Source organism: Apostichopus japonicus, chromosome 13, assembly GCF_037975245.1.
Source record: "Apostichopus japonicus isolate 1M-3 chromosome 13, ASM3797524v1, whole genome shotgun sequence".
NCBI lineage: Eukaryota > Metazoa > Echinodermata > Holothuroidea > Aspidochirotida > Stichopodidae > Apostichopus > Apostichopus japonicus.
The window spans coordinates 8,327,888-8,350,619 of record NC_092573.1 but is presented as its reverse complement, the minus strand read 5'-3'; the positions used below and the strand labels follow the sequence as shown (position 1 = coordinate 8,350,619).

Below are 22,732 nucleotides of genomic sequence, written 5' to 3'. Positions count from 1 at the left end.
CCAACCCCCTACACACCGACACTACCCTCCAATCCCCCTCCCAACTGTCACTACCCTCCAACCCCCTCCCCACCGACACAACCTTCCAATCCCCTACCTACCGACACAACCCTTCAATTCTTCCACCCCCCACTGACACTACCCTCAAATTCCCCTCCCCACCGACACAACCCTTTGTATCAATATCTGACTTCTTACATCCAGTGCCTCAGATTTACTACAAGCCGTAGTTGTTTTGATTGAAATTATTGGCTGCACAGACTGTAGAATATAAAATCGGATTATTGAAAGATTAAGTCAAGTACGACATTGAAACCTCAATGTTTTTATGTCAGGATTATAAAAGTGGAGACGCTAAAGATGGACTTGGGATGGGGGAGGGGTGGGGATGGGCAACATACCCTTTATAAGCCGACCTAATACATTTTCCTGCTCATACACCTTCATAGATGACGATGTCAACCCATCATAAGAACATAGATACTCAGATGACATCAACATTATTACGTTATTTACTCTAATTCATATGGCTCGGGAAATATAGGAAAGTAAGGTAAAATAAATGAAATAATAAACTTATTATTATCGAATTATTATTTAAATCGAATAAATGAAATCGTTTTAACGCTTTGGTAGTAAAAAACATTACACCATGCATCTAATGCCTACGTAGGTTGTCCAAAATGATAGAAACCACTGACGTGCAACAGACGTATAGATGGCGCTATGTGTAAACCCAGGATCGATTTCTGATAACCGCAATCACAGGTTTGATACAATTTAAATCTACTCCTTACTAAATTAATACTAACCTACCCCTAGCTTACCCAGGGGCGGATGCAGGATTTGTGACAGGGGGGTCCGACTGGTCCAGCCGCGCCTGAACGTAAGACTATCTAAGCGGAGCGCCACCACCGGTTGGCGCGGAACGTACCATAAAATTTTTGGCTTTACAAACCCCCAGATGGCCGGAAACGGCACTTCCCGAGTATTCTAAGCTGCATGTACCTAGCCTGAAAATATGGATCTCATGTCTGCAATTTCTCAATTGATGAGAAAAAAAACAATCTATGAAATATGGTAATACATATCAGATGAGTTGAGATGATACAAAAATCATAATGCCTTTAGCCCCCAATCCCCCTCCCGTTCCGTCACCACTGTTTGATGCAGGGCCGGATCTAGGATTCTGGAAGGGTGAGGGGTTTGGTCTCCAGTGATCCTAGGGTCTAAGGGGAGTGGGTTTCCCTCTATCCATTGTGAAATTCTTGGATATTTAAGTACAACAGGGAACCCCTTCAATTTAGCCATGCAAAGCACCTACAAAAACTCACTCGAAATGTACCTGCATCAGTACGAGTTCCTATGCAGCTTATACCGCTCTGCCACCTCACCGCCCAAAAATATTCGAACAACACCTCAATATTGAAACTTTGCGGTCTGAAAATTGAGATTTTTAGGCATTTTTGCACGTGTAGCACGCGTGCACACTATAGTTCATTTGACGGAAAAGACACACCTGGCTGAAATGTAAGGATAACCGCCCTTCTGACGTCCTACATGTTTAAAATTGGCGTTTAATTTAATTATTTGTTTCTCTCTCTTTTTTTTTCTCTTTTTTATTTTGGCCATGAGCAGGGGGGTCCGGACCCCCTGGACCCCCCTCTGGATCCGCGCCTGTAACCCCACCCACCCACCCACCCACCCACCCATACCCCACCAAACCTAGAGATTCTATCAACCGATTACCAATTATTACAAACAAAAGTCGCTATTGTTATTATTATTATTATATACCAGATTTATATAGCGCTCTTTTCATGCTTAAGCATGTTCAAGAGCGCTTTACAATGACAACAAAATGACAAAACCCTTACAATATGAATAAATATGATAAATTGTTGTTTACTTTGTCACTTTCTTACATTCACCACAAAGAATAGTAGCTGTATTGATTTACAAGTATATAGCTATATTACAATAACGGTACTATAACAGACGGTTGCAAAATAACCTATGAAGACTTAATTATTTTAATTATTCGCATTTTTATCCAGGGTTGCTTATTCAGCAGAAGCCTGGTTGCCAATAAGGCCCTGCTTTTTACATTAAACGTTATACATAAAAAGTAAATCATAGCAATAAAATACAATTAAATGTACAGATACAAAAAAAATTAAAGCTGTAAAGTAGAGACAAATACAAAATAGATAAAAATGGAAATAAAAGAATTATCAAAATTATAAGAATAATCTAAAATATAAGAAAAATCTAAAATATAGAAATTATTTAAAAAATAAGAATTAGCAAAAGGTGTCAAATATTAAAACGATAGAACAGTATAAGAATATAAGACAAGCAATTAGCAATTAACAAACAGAATGATGAAACAGTACGAATACTTTACACACTTAACTATAAATACAAATATTTATTATTACACTTAATAAATGGCACAAATATGGTGGAATAAAATACAAACTTTGAATAGATAATAAGTTAATAAATGAATGAATGAATTAGTTTCGAAAGGTGCTAGTGTGAAATTCAGTAAAATTGAACATAAAAACCAAAACTGAATATAAGAGCTTATCATTGCAACGTTCAAGTGTGATTGCCGTTTAACCATCTATAGAGATAACTTGTCAGTAAACTGCCCTTTCTAAGCTTCGGTAACTAACGGTGTTACGCATTGCTTGAGGTCGATAACTGAAAATTACTTTTATTCCGTTACCGAATTTCCATGTTAACTATTTGATATGTTTTATGGAGCTTAATTACTCACGATTTTGTTCGCTATAGCGTCTATGCATGTCTTGCCTCTCCCACACCAACAGTCAGGGGCCGAACCATCGTTTTGGCCAGTACTGGTGGGGGTGGTGTGGGGGTGGGATGGCTAAGATGAAGAAAGTCCATATGAAGGGTATACGGTAAAGCGCTTGAGAATATGGGTTAAATTGAGCATGTTTCATAGCAAAATGGTGCTATATTTTGCAAATCTTGAAACAATGTAGACGAATTTTCGACTGTTTAAGTTGTACCGCAGCAGCAAACATTTTTTGTACTAAGGTACAGTATATACTTTTTCATTTTATTAGCAAGGGGGGGGGGAGGGTGTGGTGGTGGGATTCAAGCTACCATTGAAGTACACGTGGTTACACCCCTGTCAAAAATACAAATACTTCCTTTCTATGTCAAAGTTCTCTTCACCAGAAGGTTTAATATTTTACCAGATAAATCACTTAACTCAGACGATAACATGTCAGGTTTTTCTAACTCGGGTGTTCCAATAAAGAAAAAAAGGGTCACAAACACAGCATAAGATGTCGGGAAAATGAATCGGCAACATTGATCTATCTTACTCGCTATACGGTGGTAATACTGGTTAAGTGCATCTCTGTACGATGGACCGTCTTCGAATGTTTTATTAAAATGTGTACGGAAGAAACAACCTAACCAAGTAGAATCGTTGACAAATGCCGGCTTAGCAGCTTCATTTGTTTCCTTACCCGTGTCGTCATTGTCCATATTACATACGTCAGCATCTGCTCGTAGCTGTTTCTAAGGGTAAGAGAGATCAATTGATATGAAAGACATATCCAAAACGATATATCACACTCTGCGCCCGTACCCTACTGCCAGGGGGGCGTCCCCATACCCTATCGTCAGGGGTGCTTCCCCATACCCTATCGCCAGGGGCGCGTCCCCATACCCTATCGTCAGGGGTGCTTCCCCATACCCAATCGCCAGGGGTGCTTCCCCATACCCTATCGTCAGGGGTGCTTCCCCATACCCTATCGGCAGGGGTGCTTCCCCATACCCTATCGTCAGGGGTGCGTCCCCATACCCTATCGTCAGGGATTCTCCCCGTACCCTATCGCCGGGGGTGAGACTTCATACCCTATCGCCAGGGGTGCGCCATCATACAATTTCATGAGGGTATTTCGAGAGCGAGGATGAGTCTTTGGGAAGAATTACATCACCTTTCCCTTTTTAATGAGTGCGCTTTTTCGTTACGTATATTATGCATATGAGATACAATTTTCTGTACTTCATCTTCCTCTTAGATACTTTGATCCCTAGATCCCCCATTTAACCCCGGTCCCAGGGGACGTAGCCCCCTCTAACCCCGTTTTCCTTCACGTAAGGCATGGCCCATCGCCAATTCTGGTCTGGATTTCTGAACAAGACTGATCCACACGAAGTTTAGACCGAAACAGATAATGAGATGTCTTGGAGAGAGGAATACATGGATCGTCCATAATTTGCCAGTTTTGAAAATTGGTGACCAATAATGATTTTCTTTCTTTCATATTTGGGGCTATATTATATAATAACGTTAAGAATAGATTGTATTTGTAAATTATGCCATGCAATCTATAAAAAAATATTAAGTAAATCATGTTATTATGTTTCTTTCCCTATCATCATCATCATCATCATCATCATCATCATCATCATCATCATCATCATCATCATCATCATCATCATCATCATCATCATCATCATCATCATCATCATCATCATCATCATCATCATCATCATCATCATCATCATCATCATCATCATCATTATTATTATTATTACACTTACCTCGTATCTCTTTGTGGCCTGCAAATATTTTGTGGACGGAAGATGAATAGCAATAAAATGAACGACAGCGTATTCCATAAGAGCTCCAATCACATAGATTAAGTTCACAACAAACCATACGTCGATAGCCTGGTTTAAACAAAGAAGTTAAAACGGTGAAGCCTACTGTTCGTAAAGGAGAGAATTTTTACGTCTTTCCATCTCATTTATTCAACATTTATTTTTTGACGTAGTATTTCAGTTTCAATGTTTCAAAATTGAGTGTTTACAGTAATAACGAAGCATGAACATTATCTTTAAGTGGTATTTGTAATATAAACATAAAATTAGCATAAATTATGTATTAGTATTTACAGCCCTTAAATTATATAAACATGATTGTTAAACAAGATGAGAATTGTAGCAATTAGAAGTATAGGAAGGCGTAGAGAACCCAGAAAGCATAACAAGGGTGTGCCCTTGGGTAATTTTCCGGCACTTTATAGTAATTCATATAGAAATTATGTAAACTTACATCTAAGTGCAGTTAAAACATACGTAACTTCAAACAATAACACATACCTTCACGTATGCTACCTTTGGCAGGTCATTTTGTATCCCTATGGTCGTGGTCAGCATCGTCAGGACTGTGGTGACACCGAGGGATACCCTAGCAGATACACTAGTTATGTCGATCATAAATGATACCCAGGAGAGCATCACTAACATAACAGAAGGTACGATCGAGTGGAGGAGATAGTAACGGTACTCTCGATGAAAAAAGAATATCGCCCTCACACAGGAGACATTACCTGTAACGAAAGGGAAATATTCAGATTGCATCATAGCCGATGAGTAAACGTAGATATCATTTATATTGTATGTGGATAGATACAGTGGAAAGGTTAGGTAGAGGAGAATGGGGGGGGGGGGTAGGTATTCTTATTCCCAAAGAGAGGAGTGGGGAGGAATTGGAGCCTCTTACATATTTTTCATAGAAAAGTTGATCAATATGTGACCTATACTCAGTAGGCGGCCAGCGGCACAAGTATATATATCTCGCAAGAGTTTTAAATCCGGCCCACAATTTAGTCAAATATTCAGTCAGGGTTCATATGAGTACAATGTAAGGATGCACACCTCTACATTGTTGAGACACGATAAAATGATCTTACATACGATAAAGTTGCAAAAACTTATTATTAGTCAAATGTATATATGCTACATTGAAACTTGCAAGGGTTTCTTAAGGATTTTTTTTTTGTTGCTACATGTTTAGCCAGTTTCATCATCACAAGCCCCACTATGACTAGTCTTGACCAAGTCGTTTGTAATACTCTTTTTCTCGCGTGCAAACTCGACATGACTCAGAGTCCGTTTCTGCCTAGCACGAATGTGCTTGCCCAGTGTATTTTACATGCCCGAGCATCTGTCCGATATTAATCAAAATCGTTGCCGTGGCGTTCTCTGTGCAGTACAGCAAATAGATACGGGAAAATAGCTTTGTGAAAAAGAAAGGTACACTAGGCTTTTCATACTAGGTTCCTTAAAACTATCATATGCTGAGCTATTCGATAGGTCGTTTGTATAATTTTACAGACAATATTTTCTACCTATTGTAAAAGCAACGATGCAATCCCAAGTACTTGCTCCCCGAATCTTAAACTGCGGTAACTGCAAGTTTTCTTGGAACACGAAGATTGGCCGCTCTTCGAAATGAAACCTTAGGTCCTCAGTGATGTGCTCAACTGCAGAATGAAAACAAAACCCATTAATGGTGATAACTTAATCCGAACTGAAAAACTCTCTATATGAGTATGTCTATTTTGTATCAATACACATTATCGATAGTTTTTAGTAAAAAGTAAAACTATAACTCCCTTGAACTCTAAATGAAAGTTCCATATATCTATGGTAATGTATATATTCAACATAACAGGATATACGTTATCTTGGCAGTCGGCTGTTTTCATTAAGTTCTGCTCTAAGAAAAAAATTACTTCTATTTCATGTTCCTGTTATAACCTATCGTACATTTCACATATTACTTTCATTAGAATGACTTAGCTTTCCAAAATTCATCTGTTTTTAAGTGCAAGAAAAAAAAACTTGAAACAATTTATCATAAAGATGCAAGATTTAACTTTTAAGTTTTTTCGGATCTGGTTAAAAAACTAGGAAAGAATCCTTAAAAACATTACTTACAACTCGTCATTTCAATTGGACACAACTGTTCGTCGAATGGAAAATAAGTGAAATCCATTGCACAGGCCAGAACCAATCTTAATCTGTATAAATTAAGGAAAAACAAAAAATTCTATCTTCTCTTTTTTTTTGGTATCAAGTTTTTCATAACAATAATGAAAGTTTTTGCAAGTTAAAAGTCAAATTTATATGTAAATAAACATGATAGCTCGGGTAGGTTTTCGGTTCAATTATTTTTATTGATTAGAAAGTACCCTTATTAAAAAAATTGGAGATTTATCAGGTTATTGTCTGAAACTCTGAAACAATTAAACACAATGAAAGGAAAGCACAAGTCCAAATTCAAACTTGATACCTATATTGTTCACAACGTAACAAAAGAAATTTTTCGTGAGGTGGGGGAGTGCGGGAGGGGTGGGAGAGGGCGGTCTTTAGATATAGTTCACGTGAGTTGGTAGGATTGGGAGTAAAATTTCCACTTATTGGCAAAATTGTAGGTCGATAGTTGTAGGTCGGTTGATATTATTAAAAAAAATATTAATGGGTGATATGTTGCAAATTGTATTCATTGTGTCAATAAATATCGAAAAAGTAAGCCAAACTGACCAAATATTGCAGAAAAGAAAAAAAAATTAACAAATTATTTTCAATAAGTGTATATATTTATTTATGATAATAACCCAAAATGAACCATATTGGGAGCCAATTTGCCAACACAAAAACCTTAAAGAAGCTGATTTAAACTGATTTTGGTAGGTATGGGTGTCACGATTAACCACCCAAGAAATGCGGGGTGGGGTGGGGTGGGGTGGGGTGGATTTTGCCTTTTTTCGGGGTTAAATGGTCACCGACCTCATCCTAAAATTGTAACAATTGTATCTCGGGAACTAAATGCTGCACGTGGTGGATCTTGGTGTCCAAATGCTCAGAATTGTAATATGATGCGGATGCACAAAAACAAAAGCTGGGATCCAGTGTAGTTAACTGGATCCGTAGAGGGATTCTTATACTTCACTTTCAAAGTATAGGTAAATATTAAGATTTTAGGAGTAACAACGAAAGTAAAAAAAAATCAACTCCAAACTAAATGGGGCAATACATAGTTAGAAGATTTCGGTTATTTATCTCAATATTATAGAGTGTCATGAAACAAGTTAAAGAATGTTTCAATATAAAACCAAGAAGGTTTAAACGATTGAAAGATCATTGTTAAAGGCCGCAAGTAACTCGCTCTAAAGTCAAACTATAACTACAAAGAGATAAGGGACAACTTTCTGGTGGTTTTCCGCCTAAGCCTTGTGATATTTATGGGATTTTATTTCTGACACCATCGAAAATTTACGAACACTATATAAGCCGCGAAAGTCATCTTAGCCACAAATCAATATGGATTCATCACAGTCGACAATCATATCATGATCGCCGTCTGGTTCAGGGCAAAGTTTTTTTCCTTTTTTAATCCTTAAAGTAAGAAGACACATCAGTTAGTGATACTATAGGCCAAGGTATAAGAAAACAAACTCTCCGCAAAAATATACAGTGCGTACTTCTTGCATCATAATTACCATTACAGATTCACAAATGGTATTGATGATTATAGAAGAAGAAAAAAATATAGACGATTTTCACAAGTATACCTTTGACTGAGATAGACCAATCCATTCGAGCTGATTTGTACTACCCTGTTCTCCAGTGTGATCTGGTGTAAGGTCGCCATCTTGGAATTGATGAAGATGAGATCAGGTAGCCATAGTTCATTGTTGAGGTGAGAGGTTGGAGGTAACTCGAAAGGGGCAGTGTATCTTAAACGAGGGTCAATCCAATACTGGACGAGGTATACGTTCACCGTAAAATCCTGGTAATAAAAAGGAAAGGGCCAAAATAAAAAAAATAAAAAGTTGGTGTTTTGTGATAATTAACGACGGCTGCACCACATGCATTTGGGACATATTTATTTTATATACGGTACGCTCATCTAACGATTCGAAGCAAAATGAACACCATCAACAAAATTGAAGACAAAAAGGTCTCTTCAAGTTCAGGATAGAGAAAGCAATTGCCTTAAACTAAAACTCTTTAAACCATTCTATTTAAAACAAAACAAAAAAGCTTTCAATCGTTACTAAGGAGACGAACTATACATTCTATTTAACTCAACATTTCCACTTCATTAAACATCACAATTACAGAGAAATTGACAACCTGGCCTTTTTTTATATCACTATACATTAAACTGAAATTAAATTTACATGTAACCATACGACGCTGCTGCTAAAGGCTGAATAAGAATCGCGGCAATAATTCTTTGTAATTGCAACAGAAATGATTCAAGCAATGGGTTACATTGTACAAACAACGGTGATGCTAAATAGCCTAGTTTTCCGACCCGATAGTTTATTATAAACAATAACGTTCTTCTTTTAATGCTACTTATTTCTAATATGCATTTGGATGTAAATGTTACCATGACGACCATGGCTGTCACTATATCCATACGCAATATAAAAAAAACGTATCTTAACAAGTTTTATGAAAGGTGTGGTGATTATGATAATGCCTAATGTGTGGAAGCCCAAAGACACACGGAAATCCTATGACTAACAAAGTCCCTGCATAGGATATTGTCGAGAGACGATGTGTTTCTAGCAACTATCAATTATGGGAAACACGTTTTGTAGAAAAAGTACGTGTATAGACGGTGTAATGTTATACATGTAATGTATGTGTATACATATCTTCCGTTATTAATACAACGAGGACATCGCGTAAAAAAAAAGGCAAGACTTATACTTACTAAAGTCGTTTCACTGATGCTCTCAAAGTTAATAATACCCAGGCTTACGTTTACGTCAACTGGTGTATCGGCTATTTAAAAAAATAATGAAAAATGAAAAAGACAGTACAAACGAAAGAGAGCAAGCATAAGAATGGTCAGACTGAGAAGAGGGTCTGGGGAGGGTTAGTATGGCACTAGATTAATTGCATGCAGGGTGAAACTTCGTCCCACTTCATCCCACTGTATCCCACATCATTCCACTTTATTAATGTAGTATTGGGTTTTTGCAACTGGAACTTTTCTGATCATTTCTATCATACAAGTATCCAGAAGCCAATGAAAACAGCAAAGCCACTATTTTTTTTTATTTCTGCGGAAGAAATTTTCAATTCGAAACAAGATCGCTTGTTACAGCACGTACCAAGTTGACAAACTTTGGAAAAGGGCAAAAGTGATTATTTATCAATCCCACCAGATCGTCCCTGCGTCGTACCGATTCATCCACTTCGTTGCAACGTACCACGTGTATCCACCACGTCTCACGGAGGCCCACTCCATCGCATGTCCACTCCATCACATATTGTCAAATCCATATCATATCGCGACATAAGCATGTTGTTCGTTAAAGCAATATAAGGGAGCATTATTAGGACTTATTATATAGCGGAGGATAGTTCAATTTAAAAAAAAAAGAACGGTTCCAAAACCTAAAAGGGGAACTTACTTCCAAAATATGGTCTCATCCGTCGATCGTAGTTCTCGAAGAGTTCTTTCCAAAGTGAAGTTGTCCGGTTCTGTTTCTCAAAGTCTCTTTCTACCAAGTTGTCGACTGCCATGGTAGAACAACTGACAGAGAGACAACCAGAAAATGTTGACATACAGACAGAACACAAAAACAAATCACCAGAATTTGCAGACGTATTATGCCGATATAAGCTTACCAGATAGACAATGTGGTGTTTTAACTTTGTTATTTGTAGGTAAATATCATTTACTGATAATCTAATTTTTAAGGTTTATCTGAAAAATATTACTGATATGCTATAAAACTCAAACTGAAATGATGGCGTCTGTTACTCGTTTAACTAAAAACATGCATATCTTTAATGAAACCTAAAAGAGAAACTTGTTAAGTTTTTTGTGTTCATCGCCAAAGATAATCAGTTGTAAAGACCAACAATTCGACCGATGATGTGTTTGTTTCAGGGAAAAGTAAGGGGTCGGGAGGGAACTAAGGCGATGAATTCAAAATTCAGCCGACTGATTTAGGTATAGGAGTGAAACTTTATGGAAGGGCGTCCTGGGCCCGGAGGTTGTGGTCGTATTTTTCTCCGACTGAATGTAAACCCTTTCCCGACTAAACGTTTTCCCAACGCTGATTTATAATCTAATATCGTACGTCATGCATCTCTGGTCGGTATTATTCATGTCTACATAATCCTAATTAGGCGCGAGAACTGGGTTGTACAACCAAAACCACCCTTCATCCACCATGCACACAAAAATATAAAAGTAATCATTGCGTGTAAAACTAATTGTAGACAAAGTTATAGCCTCAATATTACTCAGAAGCACAATTTCAAGCCGAATCTTTTCTAAATACGGGGGTGCGGTGGGGTAGGGGGTGTGGCTCCAATGATCTCAAGGCCACACCCTCATGTTAATATCCTGGATCCGCCGCCTCTGTTAATAATCACAGGGTTTCTAAAGGTGGAGGGATGGGGAGAAGTTTCCTTCGACTGAGTTAAAGAGGAGCACGAGCCTTTATGGACGGGTTTCCTGGTGGATCAAATCTTTCACGAATGGAGGGGTGTGGCTGCGTGGCCGTTGAAAGGGGGTGGGGGGGGGGGTGGGGGGTCTTCCCGCAGAAAAGTAAAATAACAGTTTAGACGTCAAATGGTGCGTTCTTGGACATATTCAGACAATAAATGTGGTCTAAGGCAAGGTTGTGCTAAATAACTCTTTGAATTTTGAAAAAGTCCCCCAACTGAACTTGAAGTTTTCACTTACTATCGAAGAAGGTGGGGGAGTGGATCATGCTAATAATCCAATTCTGGTGTTTATCGTGCCACCTAACCATATATCATACTTTTGCTGTGGCAAATAATAGCATCCAAGCTAATAAAAATTAAAGAGCGCGACTTGTTTCTCTGTATTAAACTGCCTGGCATGTTTATAGCTCAAAAGTCAAGCACGAACTGACGTACATTTTGAAGAAAATGTTGCCGTTAATATATGATATATAATATGTATAAATATAATTTACTGTACTCTTCACATGAACGTCGTGTTTTTTCATTCACGATAGCCACAAAGTAATTTTGTAGGTTGACATGGCAACCGATGTTAAGTTTTGAATAGATCTAAATTTTCATGGTGTACCGTATATAGGCTACAAACGTATACAATGAGTATACACACGCACATATCAAGCGTATATTAGCTTTCAGTTCCTAGTTACGATATTAAAATTTCAAACAGAATAGACTCGTGATTTTGGCGACTTTAATCGATCGTCTGGTAATTTTCTCTATTGATACCATTGTACATGTAAACCTTGTAAGAGAAACACACTGTAGACAGGTGCGTATCCAGGGAGGGGGGCGTTGGGGCGCGCCCCCCGGGTAAGGAAAAGAGGAGAGAAAAAAAGAGAAGAAAAAAGGGAAAGGAGGGGAAAAAAGAAAAGGAGGAGAGGAAGGAAGGGAAAAGAAAAAGAAAAAAGAGAGAAAAAGGAGAAAAGTAGGGAGTAGAAGATAGCCAAGACCTCGGGAAGAGAAAGAGGAACAGTCATAGTTGAAGCGCTGATCCCTATTATATACACAGGGTAGCCAGTGACAGATCAAGGATTACGGAGGGGGTATGCGCCTCACCCTACCCCTTACACCGACAACTCCATTTTTGATGTTTCCATTTTTCCTCTCTCACTAATGTATCTATATAAATACTATATATGTTCTATCATAACCCGTGTGTGTGTGTATGAACGCCATAAACAATTGTACAATTCTGCTATATGGAACCAACTGTGGCTGGTCTTGAACTCGACCGAGTCGTCGGGGAACATGACGCATTTCGGGAAAGGGGCGACCGCCCCCCCACCCCGAGCAAATTTTCTTTATGACATCGCTAGTAATTTCAAAATAGACAATGCTTAGATGCAACTTACAAGGCCTGCGAATTTCCAGCGATCTGGGAGGCATTTTCGGCCAAAATTTTTCTTGTACGCTTCGCGCCAACGCATGGTGGCGCTTCGCTTAGATAGTTTGCCTACAGGCTTCGCCCCTCCCTTGGCAATTACTCACTACACGCCTGTTCGAATTTGTAAGCAAAGAACAGATATAACATCATATCAGTGAGCATTGAAATACATGTTACACGATGAACAGCCTCAAAAACTGTTTATGTGTGTAGTTAAAGGCGTAGTAGCCCAATTGGATTTGGGGGCTGTAATGACTTGCCCGATAAAAAAGCCAAAATTTTTCGCGCGCTGAGCGCCCGTTCAACATATCGATGCCAATATCATATAACCAAGCATCGGTCATTACATTGCATGGCATCGTGTACCGCACGGTCCGTGAAAGTTGCACAGTATACCGCTGGATGCTAATGTAAACAACGAAATGTCTGATGTAGATGGAGAAAAAGCATACAGATCCATTTATGTCAAAACTCTCTTTTACAGTAGTAATGTCGGCCAAGCTTACAACTTTATTTTAATTACCAAGGAGATCATTTTTAAACTATTCATTGCTATTTATTTTTCTTTCAGTAGGTGCCCGAAAAATGGGAAAAAAAATTGGTTGCGGGGGGGGGGGGCTGCAGCCCCCGCCTCCTACGGGACCTACGCCTATGTGTGTAGTGTTCGGTTTCGATATACCTGATATCTGAAATATCTGCTATTTTTCATTTCCTTCAACCAAGTTTTATAATAGCCATTATAAGAGGTTGCAATATTTGTACACCAATAAATTAAGTGTGTCTGAATTTTCGAAAATTTCCTCACCAAAATTCTTCATCATACTTTCCTCTACTGGTGCAATTTTGACCTGTCTGTTAGGGGTTGAATGAGGTTTTTCTATATTGGTTGTCCATAGATTGAATTTTGTGCAACATTATGGGTATGTTTTGAAGTGATTTTATTCACGAGAAATGTGAATTTTCAAATTCTCAACAAATAATGGGCTTAAAACCTTGAAAAGTGGGGCTTTCGGATATTGTGGGCCGTGACGTAGAATCACCTACAAAAGCAATGATCCATAGGACATGCAATGAGGTCGAACATGATGTGTGACTGGTGAAAATCTTCAAAAAGGTTATGGATGGAAAAAAACTTTTGGGAAATACTTGGTTCTCAGGCAAAAGTGTACATCTGGTTGGTCATTTTCAAGCCCGAGAAGTGCCATTTCCGGTGATCTGGGGGGTATCAAAACCAGAAATTTTCTTGTACGCTGCGCGCCAACTGATGGTGGCGCTCCGCTTAGATAGTAATTCGCGCCCCCCGGGTTAGAAAATCCTGGATATGCGCCTGGTAGAACTATAGGCTTACGTATTGGACTTATTTTGCTCTTCTGCAATTCTATATAAATGAACGACACACTTCCTCATGGTAGCCTACCATATCCGTTCTCAGTCAAAGGTGGAGCTGAGGGTGGGGTTGGGGGGGGGGGTAAAAGGTAGAGAAAGTGGTGGTATAGATAAAGTCCGGTATTACCTGCGTCACCTTTTGCACGACGTTCTTTATTTTAACAATCGCTTAGGTCTAAAAGGTATCAGTAGTAGTATATATATATATATATATATATATATATATATATATATATATATATATATATATATATATATATATATAGCCTAACTAAACACAGAGTCCTGTGGGACAGTTATCGACATAAATCGGTCCGGTGATTCCTAACAATGTCTACACGCTCCAACACAAAAGAAAAGGAAATCTCAGAGATTGTCACTCAAGTGGTTACAAAAGTAATCGCAAGCCAAGATTTCGAGCTAAAGCTGCAAGCTTGTATTGATCGAGCTCTGGATAAAAAACTGGATAAGTTTTTGAAGCAGATCGAGATCAATTCTGGCAAAATACATGACATCGAAGTGGAAGCCGAGAAAACTTCTTCAGAACTGAAAGCCATGCAGGACGAGATCTCGGAATTGACAGACAAACTCAACAACTCAACCAACCAATTGAACCAGCTGGAACAGTACTCCCGAAGAAACTGCATTCGTGTGTTTGGTGTGGAGGAGAAGCCGAACGAAAATACTGACGTCATCATGATGGACCTCGCATCACAGCATCTGGGACTCAACCTGAATCCAACAGACATTGATAGGTCGCATCGGATCGGTAAGAAAGAGCCGGGTAAACCCAGGGCAATAATCGTCAAATTCCAGAACTACAAAACCAGAGAACTATGCATAAAGAACAGGCGAAAATTGAAGGGCACCCGCCTTGTAATACAGGAGGACCTAACGAAGGCGAACCAAGCGCTACTACAGGCGACGAAAAACACCACCCTGGTCAAAGCAGCCTGGTCACACGATGGGAAAGTCATCGCACTGGTAAGCAAGAACAACACCGAGTTTACGAAACGAATCTGGGGGCTGAATGACTTGAAGCGTCTCTAGCTCTTTGGCACTGGAAAATGACACTTTAAATCAATAATTAATCCAAAGGATGTATACATTTACATATTTTTGTACTTTTTGTCTTCCTTTTTTATCACTCTGATCGAAAACAGGTGATGTTAGTTTGTGAAAATTGTAATCTTATCATAAGTGAAACGTATAATAAGGTTAAATGTGAAAATTGTGGTACTTTTCGGCATACGTGGTGTATCAGTAATAGGTGTAATTCTTGCATTTGTGATTCTTGTGACTCTGGTTTGCCCTTTCAAAATCTTTCAAATCACAATGATTTTTTGGAGGCACTACATGGACCAAGTCCGCAGTTCATGAATAATAATTTTTATGACTCACAAAACCTAAACTCACAAGTTCCTGTTAGTCTTTGTCGCTACTTTGACATTGGTTCCTTCAATCAACTCACTGGTAAACCTCATGTATTCTCTCTGTTTCATGTAAACAGTCGTAGCCTAAACAAAAACTTCAACTCAATAATTGACTTTCTTTCCCTTCTTAATCATGAGTTCTCAATAATTGGCTTCAGTGAGACGTGGTTAAGTGACCAAATATCACCTTTGTTACAAATAGATCAATATACTTTTATAGAAAGTCACAGGGATAGCAAGAGAGGTGGTGGTGTTGGTCTTTTTATATCGAATAATTATACGTTTGTAAAAAGGACTGACATATCTTTTTTCAATGAGGCGATAGAAAGCATTTTCATAGAAATAGCAATGAATAAGAATAACATAATCGTTGGAGTAGTCTACAGACCTCCACAGGGTTTGACATCTACATTCAATGAATATATAAATATTATACTCAATTTAATATCTAGTGAGAACAAACATGGTTATATCATGGGGGATTTTAATATTGACTTACTAAAAAATGGAACTTCTGACTTCATAAACACTGTGTTTTCAAACAATTTTTTCCCTACAATTTCCAAGCCTACTCGAGTAAGTGGAACCGTGGCCTCACTTATTGACAATATATTCACCAACAATATTACTGATATCACGCCTGGCATTCTACTAACGAATATAAGTGACCACTTCCCCGTTTTCATTCAAACTTCAGTAGAACAGAGTAAATCTGATTCTGGCTACTACGCTAGGAACTATTCCGACAAGAATACTACGTATTTTAATAATTTAATACATAATACCGACTGGAATTTCATATGTTCTATTGAGGACGTGAACGTAGCTTATTACAATTTCATTACAGTTTTTCAAAATATTTATGATGAATGCTTTCCATATATTTATATCAGTAACTCAAAGCGTCGTAAAAAGCGTCATCCTTGGATAACGACTGGTATTTTACAATCAATCAAACGTAAAAATAAACTCTATCGCAAGATGTTGAAAAACCCCAATATGGACAATTCCGACAAGTTTCGTACTTACCGTAATAAATTGACCCACATTATTCGTATTTCGAAAACTCGGTATTATTCTGATAAGTTCAATAGTTGCAGTGGCAATTCTAAACGTACTTGGGCAATAATCAATGATGTATTACATAATAGAAAAAGTAAGTCGTCTATTCCCGACACGATGAAAGTCAGCAACGGTAAAACCAATGATCCTAAGCAGATTACAAACGCATTCAATGATTTCTTTATAAATGTTGGGCCCAACTTAGCGTCAGATATTCATAGTGACACTAATCCAAATCATTACCTAAGAAATTCAAATCCTTCAACCTTTTATATGTCTCCTGCAAATGAGAGTGAAGTATTTAAAGTTGCACTTGCTTGTTTGAAACCAGATAAATCTGCCGGCTTCGATGGCATAAAGCCTTCAATACTAAGAAAGGTGCTACATTACGTTGTTCACCCTCTTACTCACATTATAAATTTATCCTTAGCAACTGGTACTGTCCCAGATCATATAAAAATTGCGAAAGTTATCCCTGTTTACAAAGAAGGGGATCATGATGTTATAGGTAATTATCGCCCAGTTTCTGTACTAACAGCCTTCTCTAAAATCTTTGAAAGAATAGTTCATAATCGTATTTATAATTTTATCAGTAAACATGATATTATGTACAAAAGTCAATATGGGTATCGGCCAGGACACTCAACCGAACTTGCTTTGACTGAGGCCTTGGAGGTATTGTATGATGCCATAGATAATAAAAGGATTTCCGTCGGTGTATTCTTGGACTTGTCCAAAGCGTTTGATACAATTGATCACCGTATTTTGTTTATAAAATTGTCACATTATGGCATAAGAGGCACAGGACTAGACTGGATTAGAAGCTATTTATCAAACAGAAAACAATTTACAAATTGTCTTCATACGGATTCTGATTGCATGAATGTTGTTTGTGGGGTTCCACAAGGATCTATATTGGGGCCCTTGCTTTTTATAATATATGTAAATGATATTTGTCATGTGTCAGATAATTGTACTATCATATCATTCGCTGATGATACTAATATTTTTTTCTCTGGCTTGGATCCTGTGGAAATGAGGGCTAGAGTTTGTCATGTGCTTGATGAATTTCATGCTTGGTTTTCAGCTAACAAACTTTCTTTAAATGTAGGTAAGACAAAATATGTTGTTTTCAATGAAGGTAGGAATAGGAATATTCTGTCTGACATACAGATGTATGGTAGTAGTCTAAAAAAAGTGTGTTTTACCACTTTTCTAGGGGTAACTATTGATTCTGGTCTGACATGGCGTCATCACATAAATACAATATCAACAAATATTTCTCGAGGCGTTGGGATTCTTTCCAAATTGAAGCACTACTTACCAAAACATATTCTTCGTTCTTTATATTTTACTTTAATTTATCCTCACCTTACTTATTGCATTACAGTTTGGTCTGGCACGGCTGCTTATAACATTAAGAAACTTTTTGTACTTCAAAAAAGGGCTATTCGACATATATCTTCTGCCGACTATAACGATCATACTAGTAAATTATTTGCCTCACTTAAGCTACTGAAATTACCGGACCTTGTGAAAGTTCATCTTGCTACATTCGCTTATCGCTCTATTAATGGGTATAATCCGCCCACATGTAAAAATTTATTCACTGTTAATAGGGAAATCCATGATTATAATACAAGACAGGCTGGTCACATACATAGACTTTTTCCCCATAGTAACCTGGGTAAACAGAGTATACGTTATCGGGCAAACACTTGCTGGAATTATCTACTTAATCATCATGATCATATACAAAATGATTCTCAGTCACCACGTTCCTTTAAAAGTCAATTAAGCGAGGTTTACATAAGTGATTATTGATCCATAATACTTTTTACGAAATCTTTGTTTGTTTATATCGTTAACTCTAATAACTTAATTATTTTCCTTTTTTAGGGAGTGGCTCTACTCGATAAGCCTTTCAGGTTTTTAGATCACTTCCTTTCTCTTTATACTCAATTTCATATCTGTAAACGTTTGTATGACATACAATGTACCGTATATTGAGAAAAAACAAATAAATGAAATGAAATGAAATGAAACTATATAGCCTCTAAGCCATTAACTATGGAAATTTACGTATTTCTATGCAATAGGCCTGACTATATGCTTTCAGTAAATTAAAAACCATCAAAGATAGAAAAAATGTACATTACCATCTGAGCGTATCACTTCAGCTATATATACACCGAAAAACTGCCATTCATTATTGATAATTCAAGCCGCGGTTTGATTATAATCTTACCTCTTAATAGACAGTACTAGTAACAGCACAAGAACGAACATCCTGTCAACTTGAAATTTTCTGTTTCGTTTTGTTAAGTGAGGCTTGTTTCTCTTGCACAGTTTACACACCGGTAATATTTGCTACTGAATGGTTTCTGTTCTTTCCGAGTAAGATATCCTGGTATACACTATAACTGTGCGGATCACGATTATCCTCATGAAGACTTTGTTGCTGTATATATAGACCTATATCAGCCAATCTTTTCGTACGCGATTTTATTATCATTGTTTTCCTGTTTTCTTTGTATACATGATTTGTACAAGAGTTTTCAAAATTCTCCCAACCCATTCAACGAAGTATTAATAATCTGCAACTCTTGATGTAAGATATTCATGCTGCACTCTCAAGGTCATCAATGATGTTGCTATATGTACGGGCTTTCGTGTCTGTAAATGTATGTGTGTGCGTGCTATGTGCGTTTGTTTTTCTATCTGACCGAGGACTTGAACAAAAGAATTCCAGGTCCTCGGTTGTGATTTGTAAAGAATCACCACGTCCTCGGAAGAATTCTATTGTTTGGGGTATTGTTAAGGTTAGGGTACGTGGATTTGAACAATGGAAAATGCAATGGGGTCCTCGGTCTGAATGTAATACAAACATATGTGTGCGCGCGCGTGTGACGCCTTGCTTGTAAACACGATATCAGAAGGGAAGCTCGGACCAATCTCATATTTGGTGTGTAAGGGAACCAAATTGAGTAAAAGAAGCCTATTGTTTTTTTTTGGAGGGACGGGGGGGGGGGGGGTCAAAGGCCATTTGAGGTCCCCATGGGTCAAATTGTTAAAACCTTGTAAACACGATATCTCAAGAAGGGAAGCTTGAACCAATCTCACATATAATATAACATAACATAACATAACAATTAACATTGATATAGAACTATTCCATCTAGATCATAGCGCTTGTGACACAGACACAAAATAGCATGGAAAGAGGTGAGTCTTAAGATTACTACAAAATTGAGAGATATTGTCAGTTTCTCTTATAGTACGAGGGAGATTGTTCCATGACTGTGGACCGGGCTGCACTGAACGATTTCTGACCCAAGACCTTGTTCGTTCTAGGAACATTCAAGCGGGTTATGTCATGAGTAGAGCGGAGAGTTCTTTGAGGAGTATATGGTGACAGTAGATTGGATAAATAAACAGGTGCAGTATTGTTCATGGATTTAAAGACAAAGAGACAGAGTTTAAACTGAATCCTTTCCCTTATAGGCCTCCAGTGGAGTTCTTTAAGTGTTGGAGTAATGTGATCTCTCTTGGATATGGAACATACCAACCAGTGGCGTAGGAAGGTACTTTTGAGTGGGGGGGGGGGGCTGAAGACTGATGGCCGGCTTGGGGAAGGGGTCTAAGGGGTCTTTGGAATATTTGCATTTCCAGGTAGCCTCAGATGCAATTTGGTGCAATATAGCACACTTCAACACCCACTCCATTTTGTAAACTTAATTTTGTATTTTCACCAGGACTTAGATGCAATTTGGTGCTCCAAATGAGATTTTTTTTTCTCATTTGGAAATGAAAAAGGGGTTTTCTGACTTGCGAAGCGGGGGGCCGAATGATACTTCCGCCCCTCCACATTTTTCACTGGGGGGGGGGGGGGCTGGCGCCCCCCAGCCCCCCGGTTTCTACGCCCTTGATACCAACCGGGCAGCATTGTTCTGCAATCTTTGAACTCTGTCCAATTCATGTTCCGTAGCACCAAAAAGAAGAAGATTTCCATAGTCGAGACGAGAGATGACTAAAGCCCTGACGACACGATGGAGAGTTTCTTTATCAAGATATCTCTTTATTCTCCGGATGTTTCTTAACTGGAAATGTGTTGATATGTGTTGATATTTGCATCAAACATTATGCCCAAGTTCCGAACCGACTGTGTTGGTTCAATATGTGCATCACCGATTTTCAGTAACACAGGTGGCAGTTTCTGAAGAAAATAGGGTGATCCAAAGCACAATGAACTCAGTTTTGCTCTCATTTAATTTTAACTTGTTGCAAGTCATCCACTCTTGGATTTCAGCAATACACAGTTGAAGCTTCTCAATAGCATGCTGCCGTGCACCTGGTATTTTTGGGTCAAAAGAACAGTACAACTGTGTGTCATCTGCATAGAGATGAAAGTCTAAGGCATGACGACGAATGACTTTATCAAGAGGGAGTGTGTAGATTACAAACTTTAAGGGACCAAGGATAGAACCTTGTGGCAGTCCATACTCTAAATCAACAGGATCAGAGTAGTTGTTGCCAATGGAAACACGGCTTTGTCTATCAGACAGGTAGGATTTGAACCATTGGAGGACAATCCCTGATATTCCCAACTCTGTATCATTCTCTTCAGCAGTACATCATGGTCTATAGTGTCAAAGGCGGCGGACAAGTCCAATGACACCAGAAAAACAACATGAGACTTGTCCATCGCCTTAAGTACATCATCTTTAACCCTCAAGAGTGCTGTCTCAGTACTGTTATGATAATATGTAGTTGTGACGCGTTTAAGTCAATGTAACCTATTGGTTTTGGTGGAGGTCAAAGGTTATTTGTAGTCACCAAAGGGTCAAATTGTGGAAACTTTGTTTTATAAGAGAGGCTGTTGGCAATTAGAAATTAGCTGAATAGCATCCGTAGATAAAAATCAGAAGTCTCGACCAAATCTCCATTGACTTAAGTGTTTGGAGTTGCCATGTTCGTCGCTTACGAACATGGCAACTCCAAACACTTAAGTCAAAAAAGTCATGAAAGTTTACTGTTGGTACATACAACGTTGCTATTGGAATGGACGATATCATTGTGAATCATCGGTATTATATCATTTTGCTTCCGCTTTTGAACTTTTCCGTCGTATTTCGCAATTGTCGAGATTCAGTGCCAAATACAAATTTCAGGTTTGGGTGTAGTAACATTGGGGAAATGAACAGGCGCCGTTAACGAAAATGAACTGTCGCCTAGGTAGATTATTTAGAGGCAAACCAGCCGCAAAAATCTTAGGGACCAGGGAGTACAAATCGCCTGGCGCCTGTTAAATTGACTGTTTTCCTATGCGAACGTAACATAATGGTTCTCCCGTTGGTGATTTTATGATAGCATTAGAATAACTCAAGTGTATACTCAGACATGGTCTCATCAAAGGTTGATTTTTAGCCGAAGTTAGCCTCGTTAGTAGCAAACATATCGCTGACTTCCACAGCTTTCCGCACCTGTGAATATAGACGATGATAATGGGCAACGTTTTTTTCACAGCGGTTTGTTGCATTGATAACATTCTCAAGTAAATATGTTATACGATATTTGGAATAGGCCAAATTATATCATGGTCAACCATTTAATAGAATGGAAAACATCATCAAAACAATTTGTACTTGTTATTTGCATGTTATGTACCTCATATAATTCCAGGCCATTGTCGGTTACGTCACTAGGCCCCGCCCACTTGATCAGTTCTCTTGGTCTGATTGGAACGGGAGGTAGCAATTCGACAAAATCGTCGCCGTAGACAAAAGCTGTTGTGAAAAAATTAAAATATCGTTATCATTCAAAGAAGCTAGGAAATATTGGCCTGTCTGTCAGTTAAATGTTCGAGACACTTAACTCGATGGTGATGCCATCATATACTCGGCATGCTGTGACACTAGAAAACCCGTCGCAAGTTTACCCCAACCCCCATCCGTCACCAGTAAAATAAAATAGTTAGATATTAATGTTATATATATATATATATATATATATAGATATAGATATATATATATATATATAGATAGATAGATAGATGCGTGGATTACTTGTTATTTCTATTTAATGCGATGGCATGTACACA

General features: G+C 38.2%; 1 protein-coding gene across 1 annotated transcript; it reads right to left on the bottom strand.

Moving 5' to 3' along the window:
- Positions 1-1,772: 1,772 nt before the first annotated feature.
- LOC139978945 (glycine receptor subunit alpha-4-like) lies at positions 1,773-19,509 on the bottom strand. The gene is made up of 9 exons (XM_071989530.1): positions 18,881-19,509; positions 10,278-10,399; positions 9,572-9,642; positions 8,415-8,632; positions 6,778-6,860; positions 6,186-6,320; positions 5,155-5,384; positions 4,594-4,722; positions 1,773-3,561 (listed from the first exon to the last, which is right to left on the bottom strand). Exons 1-9 carry the CDS (start codon positions 18,919-18,921, stop codon positions 3,190-3,192), a joined length of 1,401 nt encoding a protein of 466 aa, XP_071845631.1. The 5' UTR covers positions 18,922-19,509; the 3' UTR covers positions 1,773-3,189.
- Positions 19,510-22,732: the final 3,223 nt, after the last annotated feature.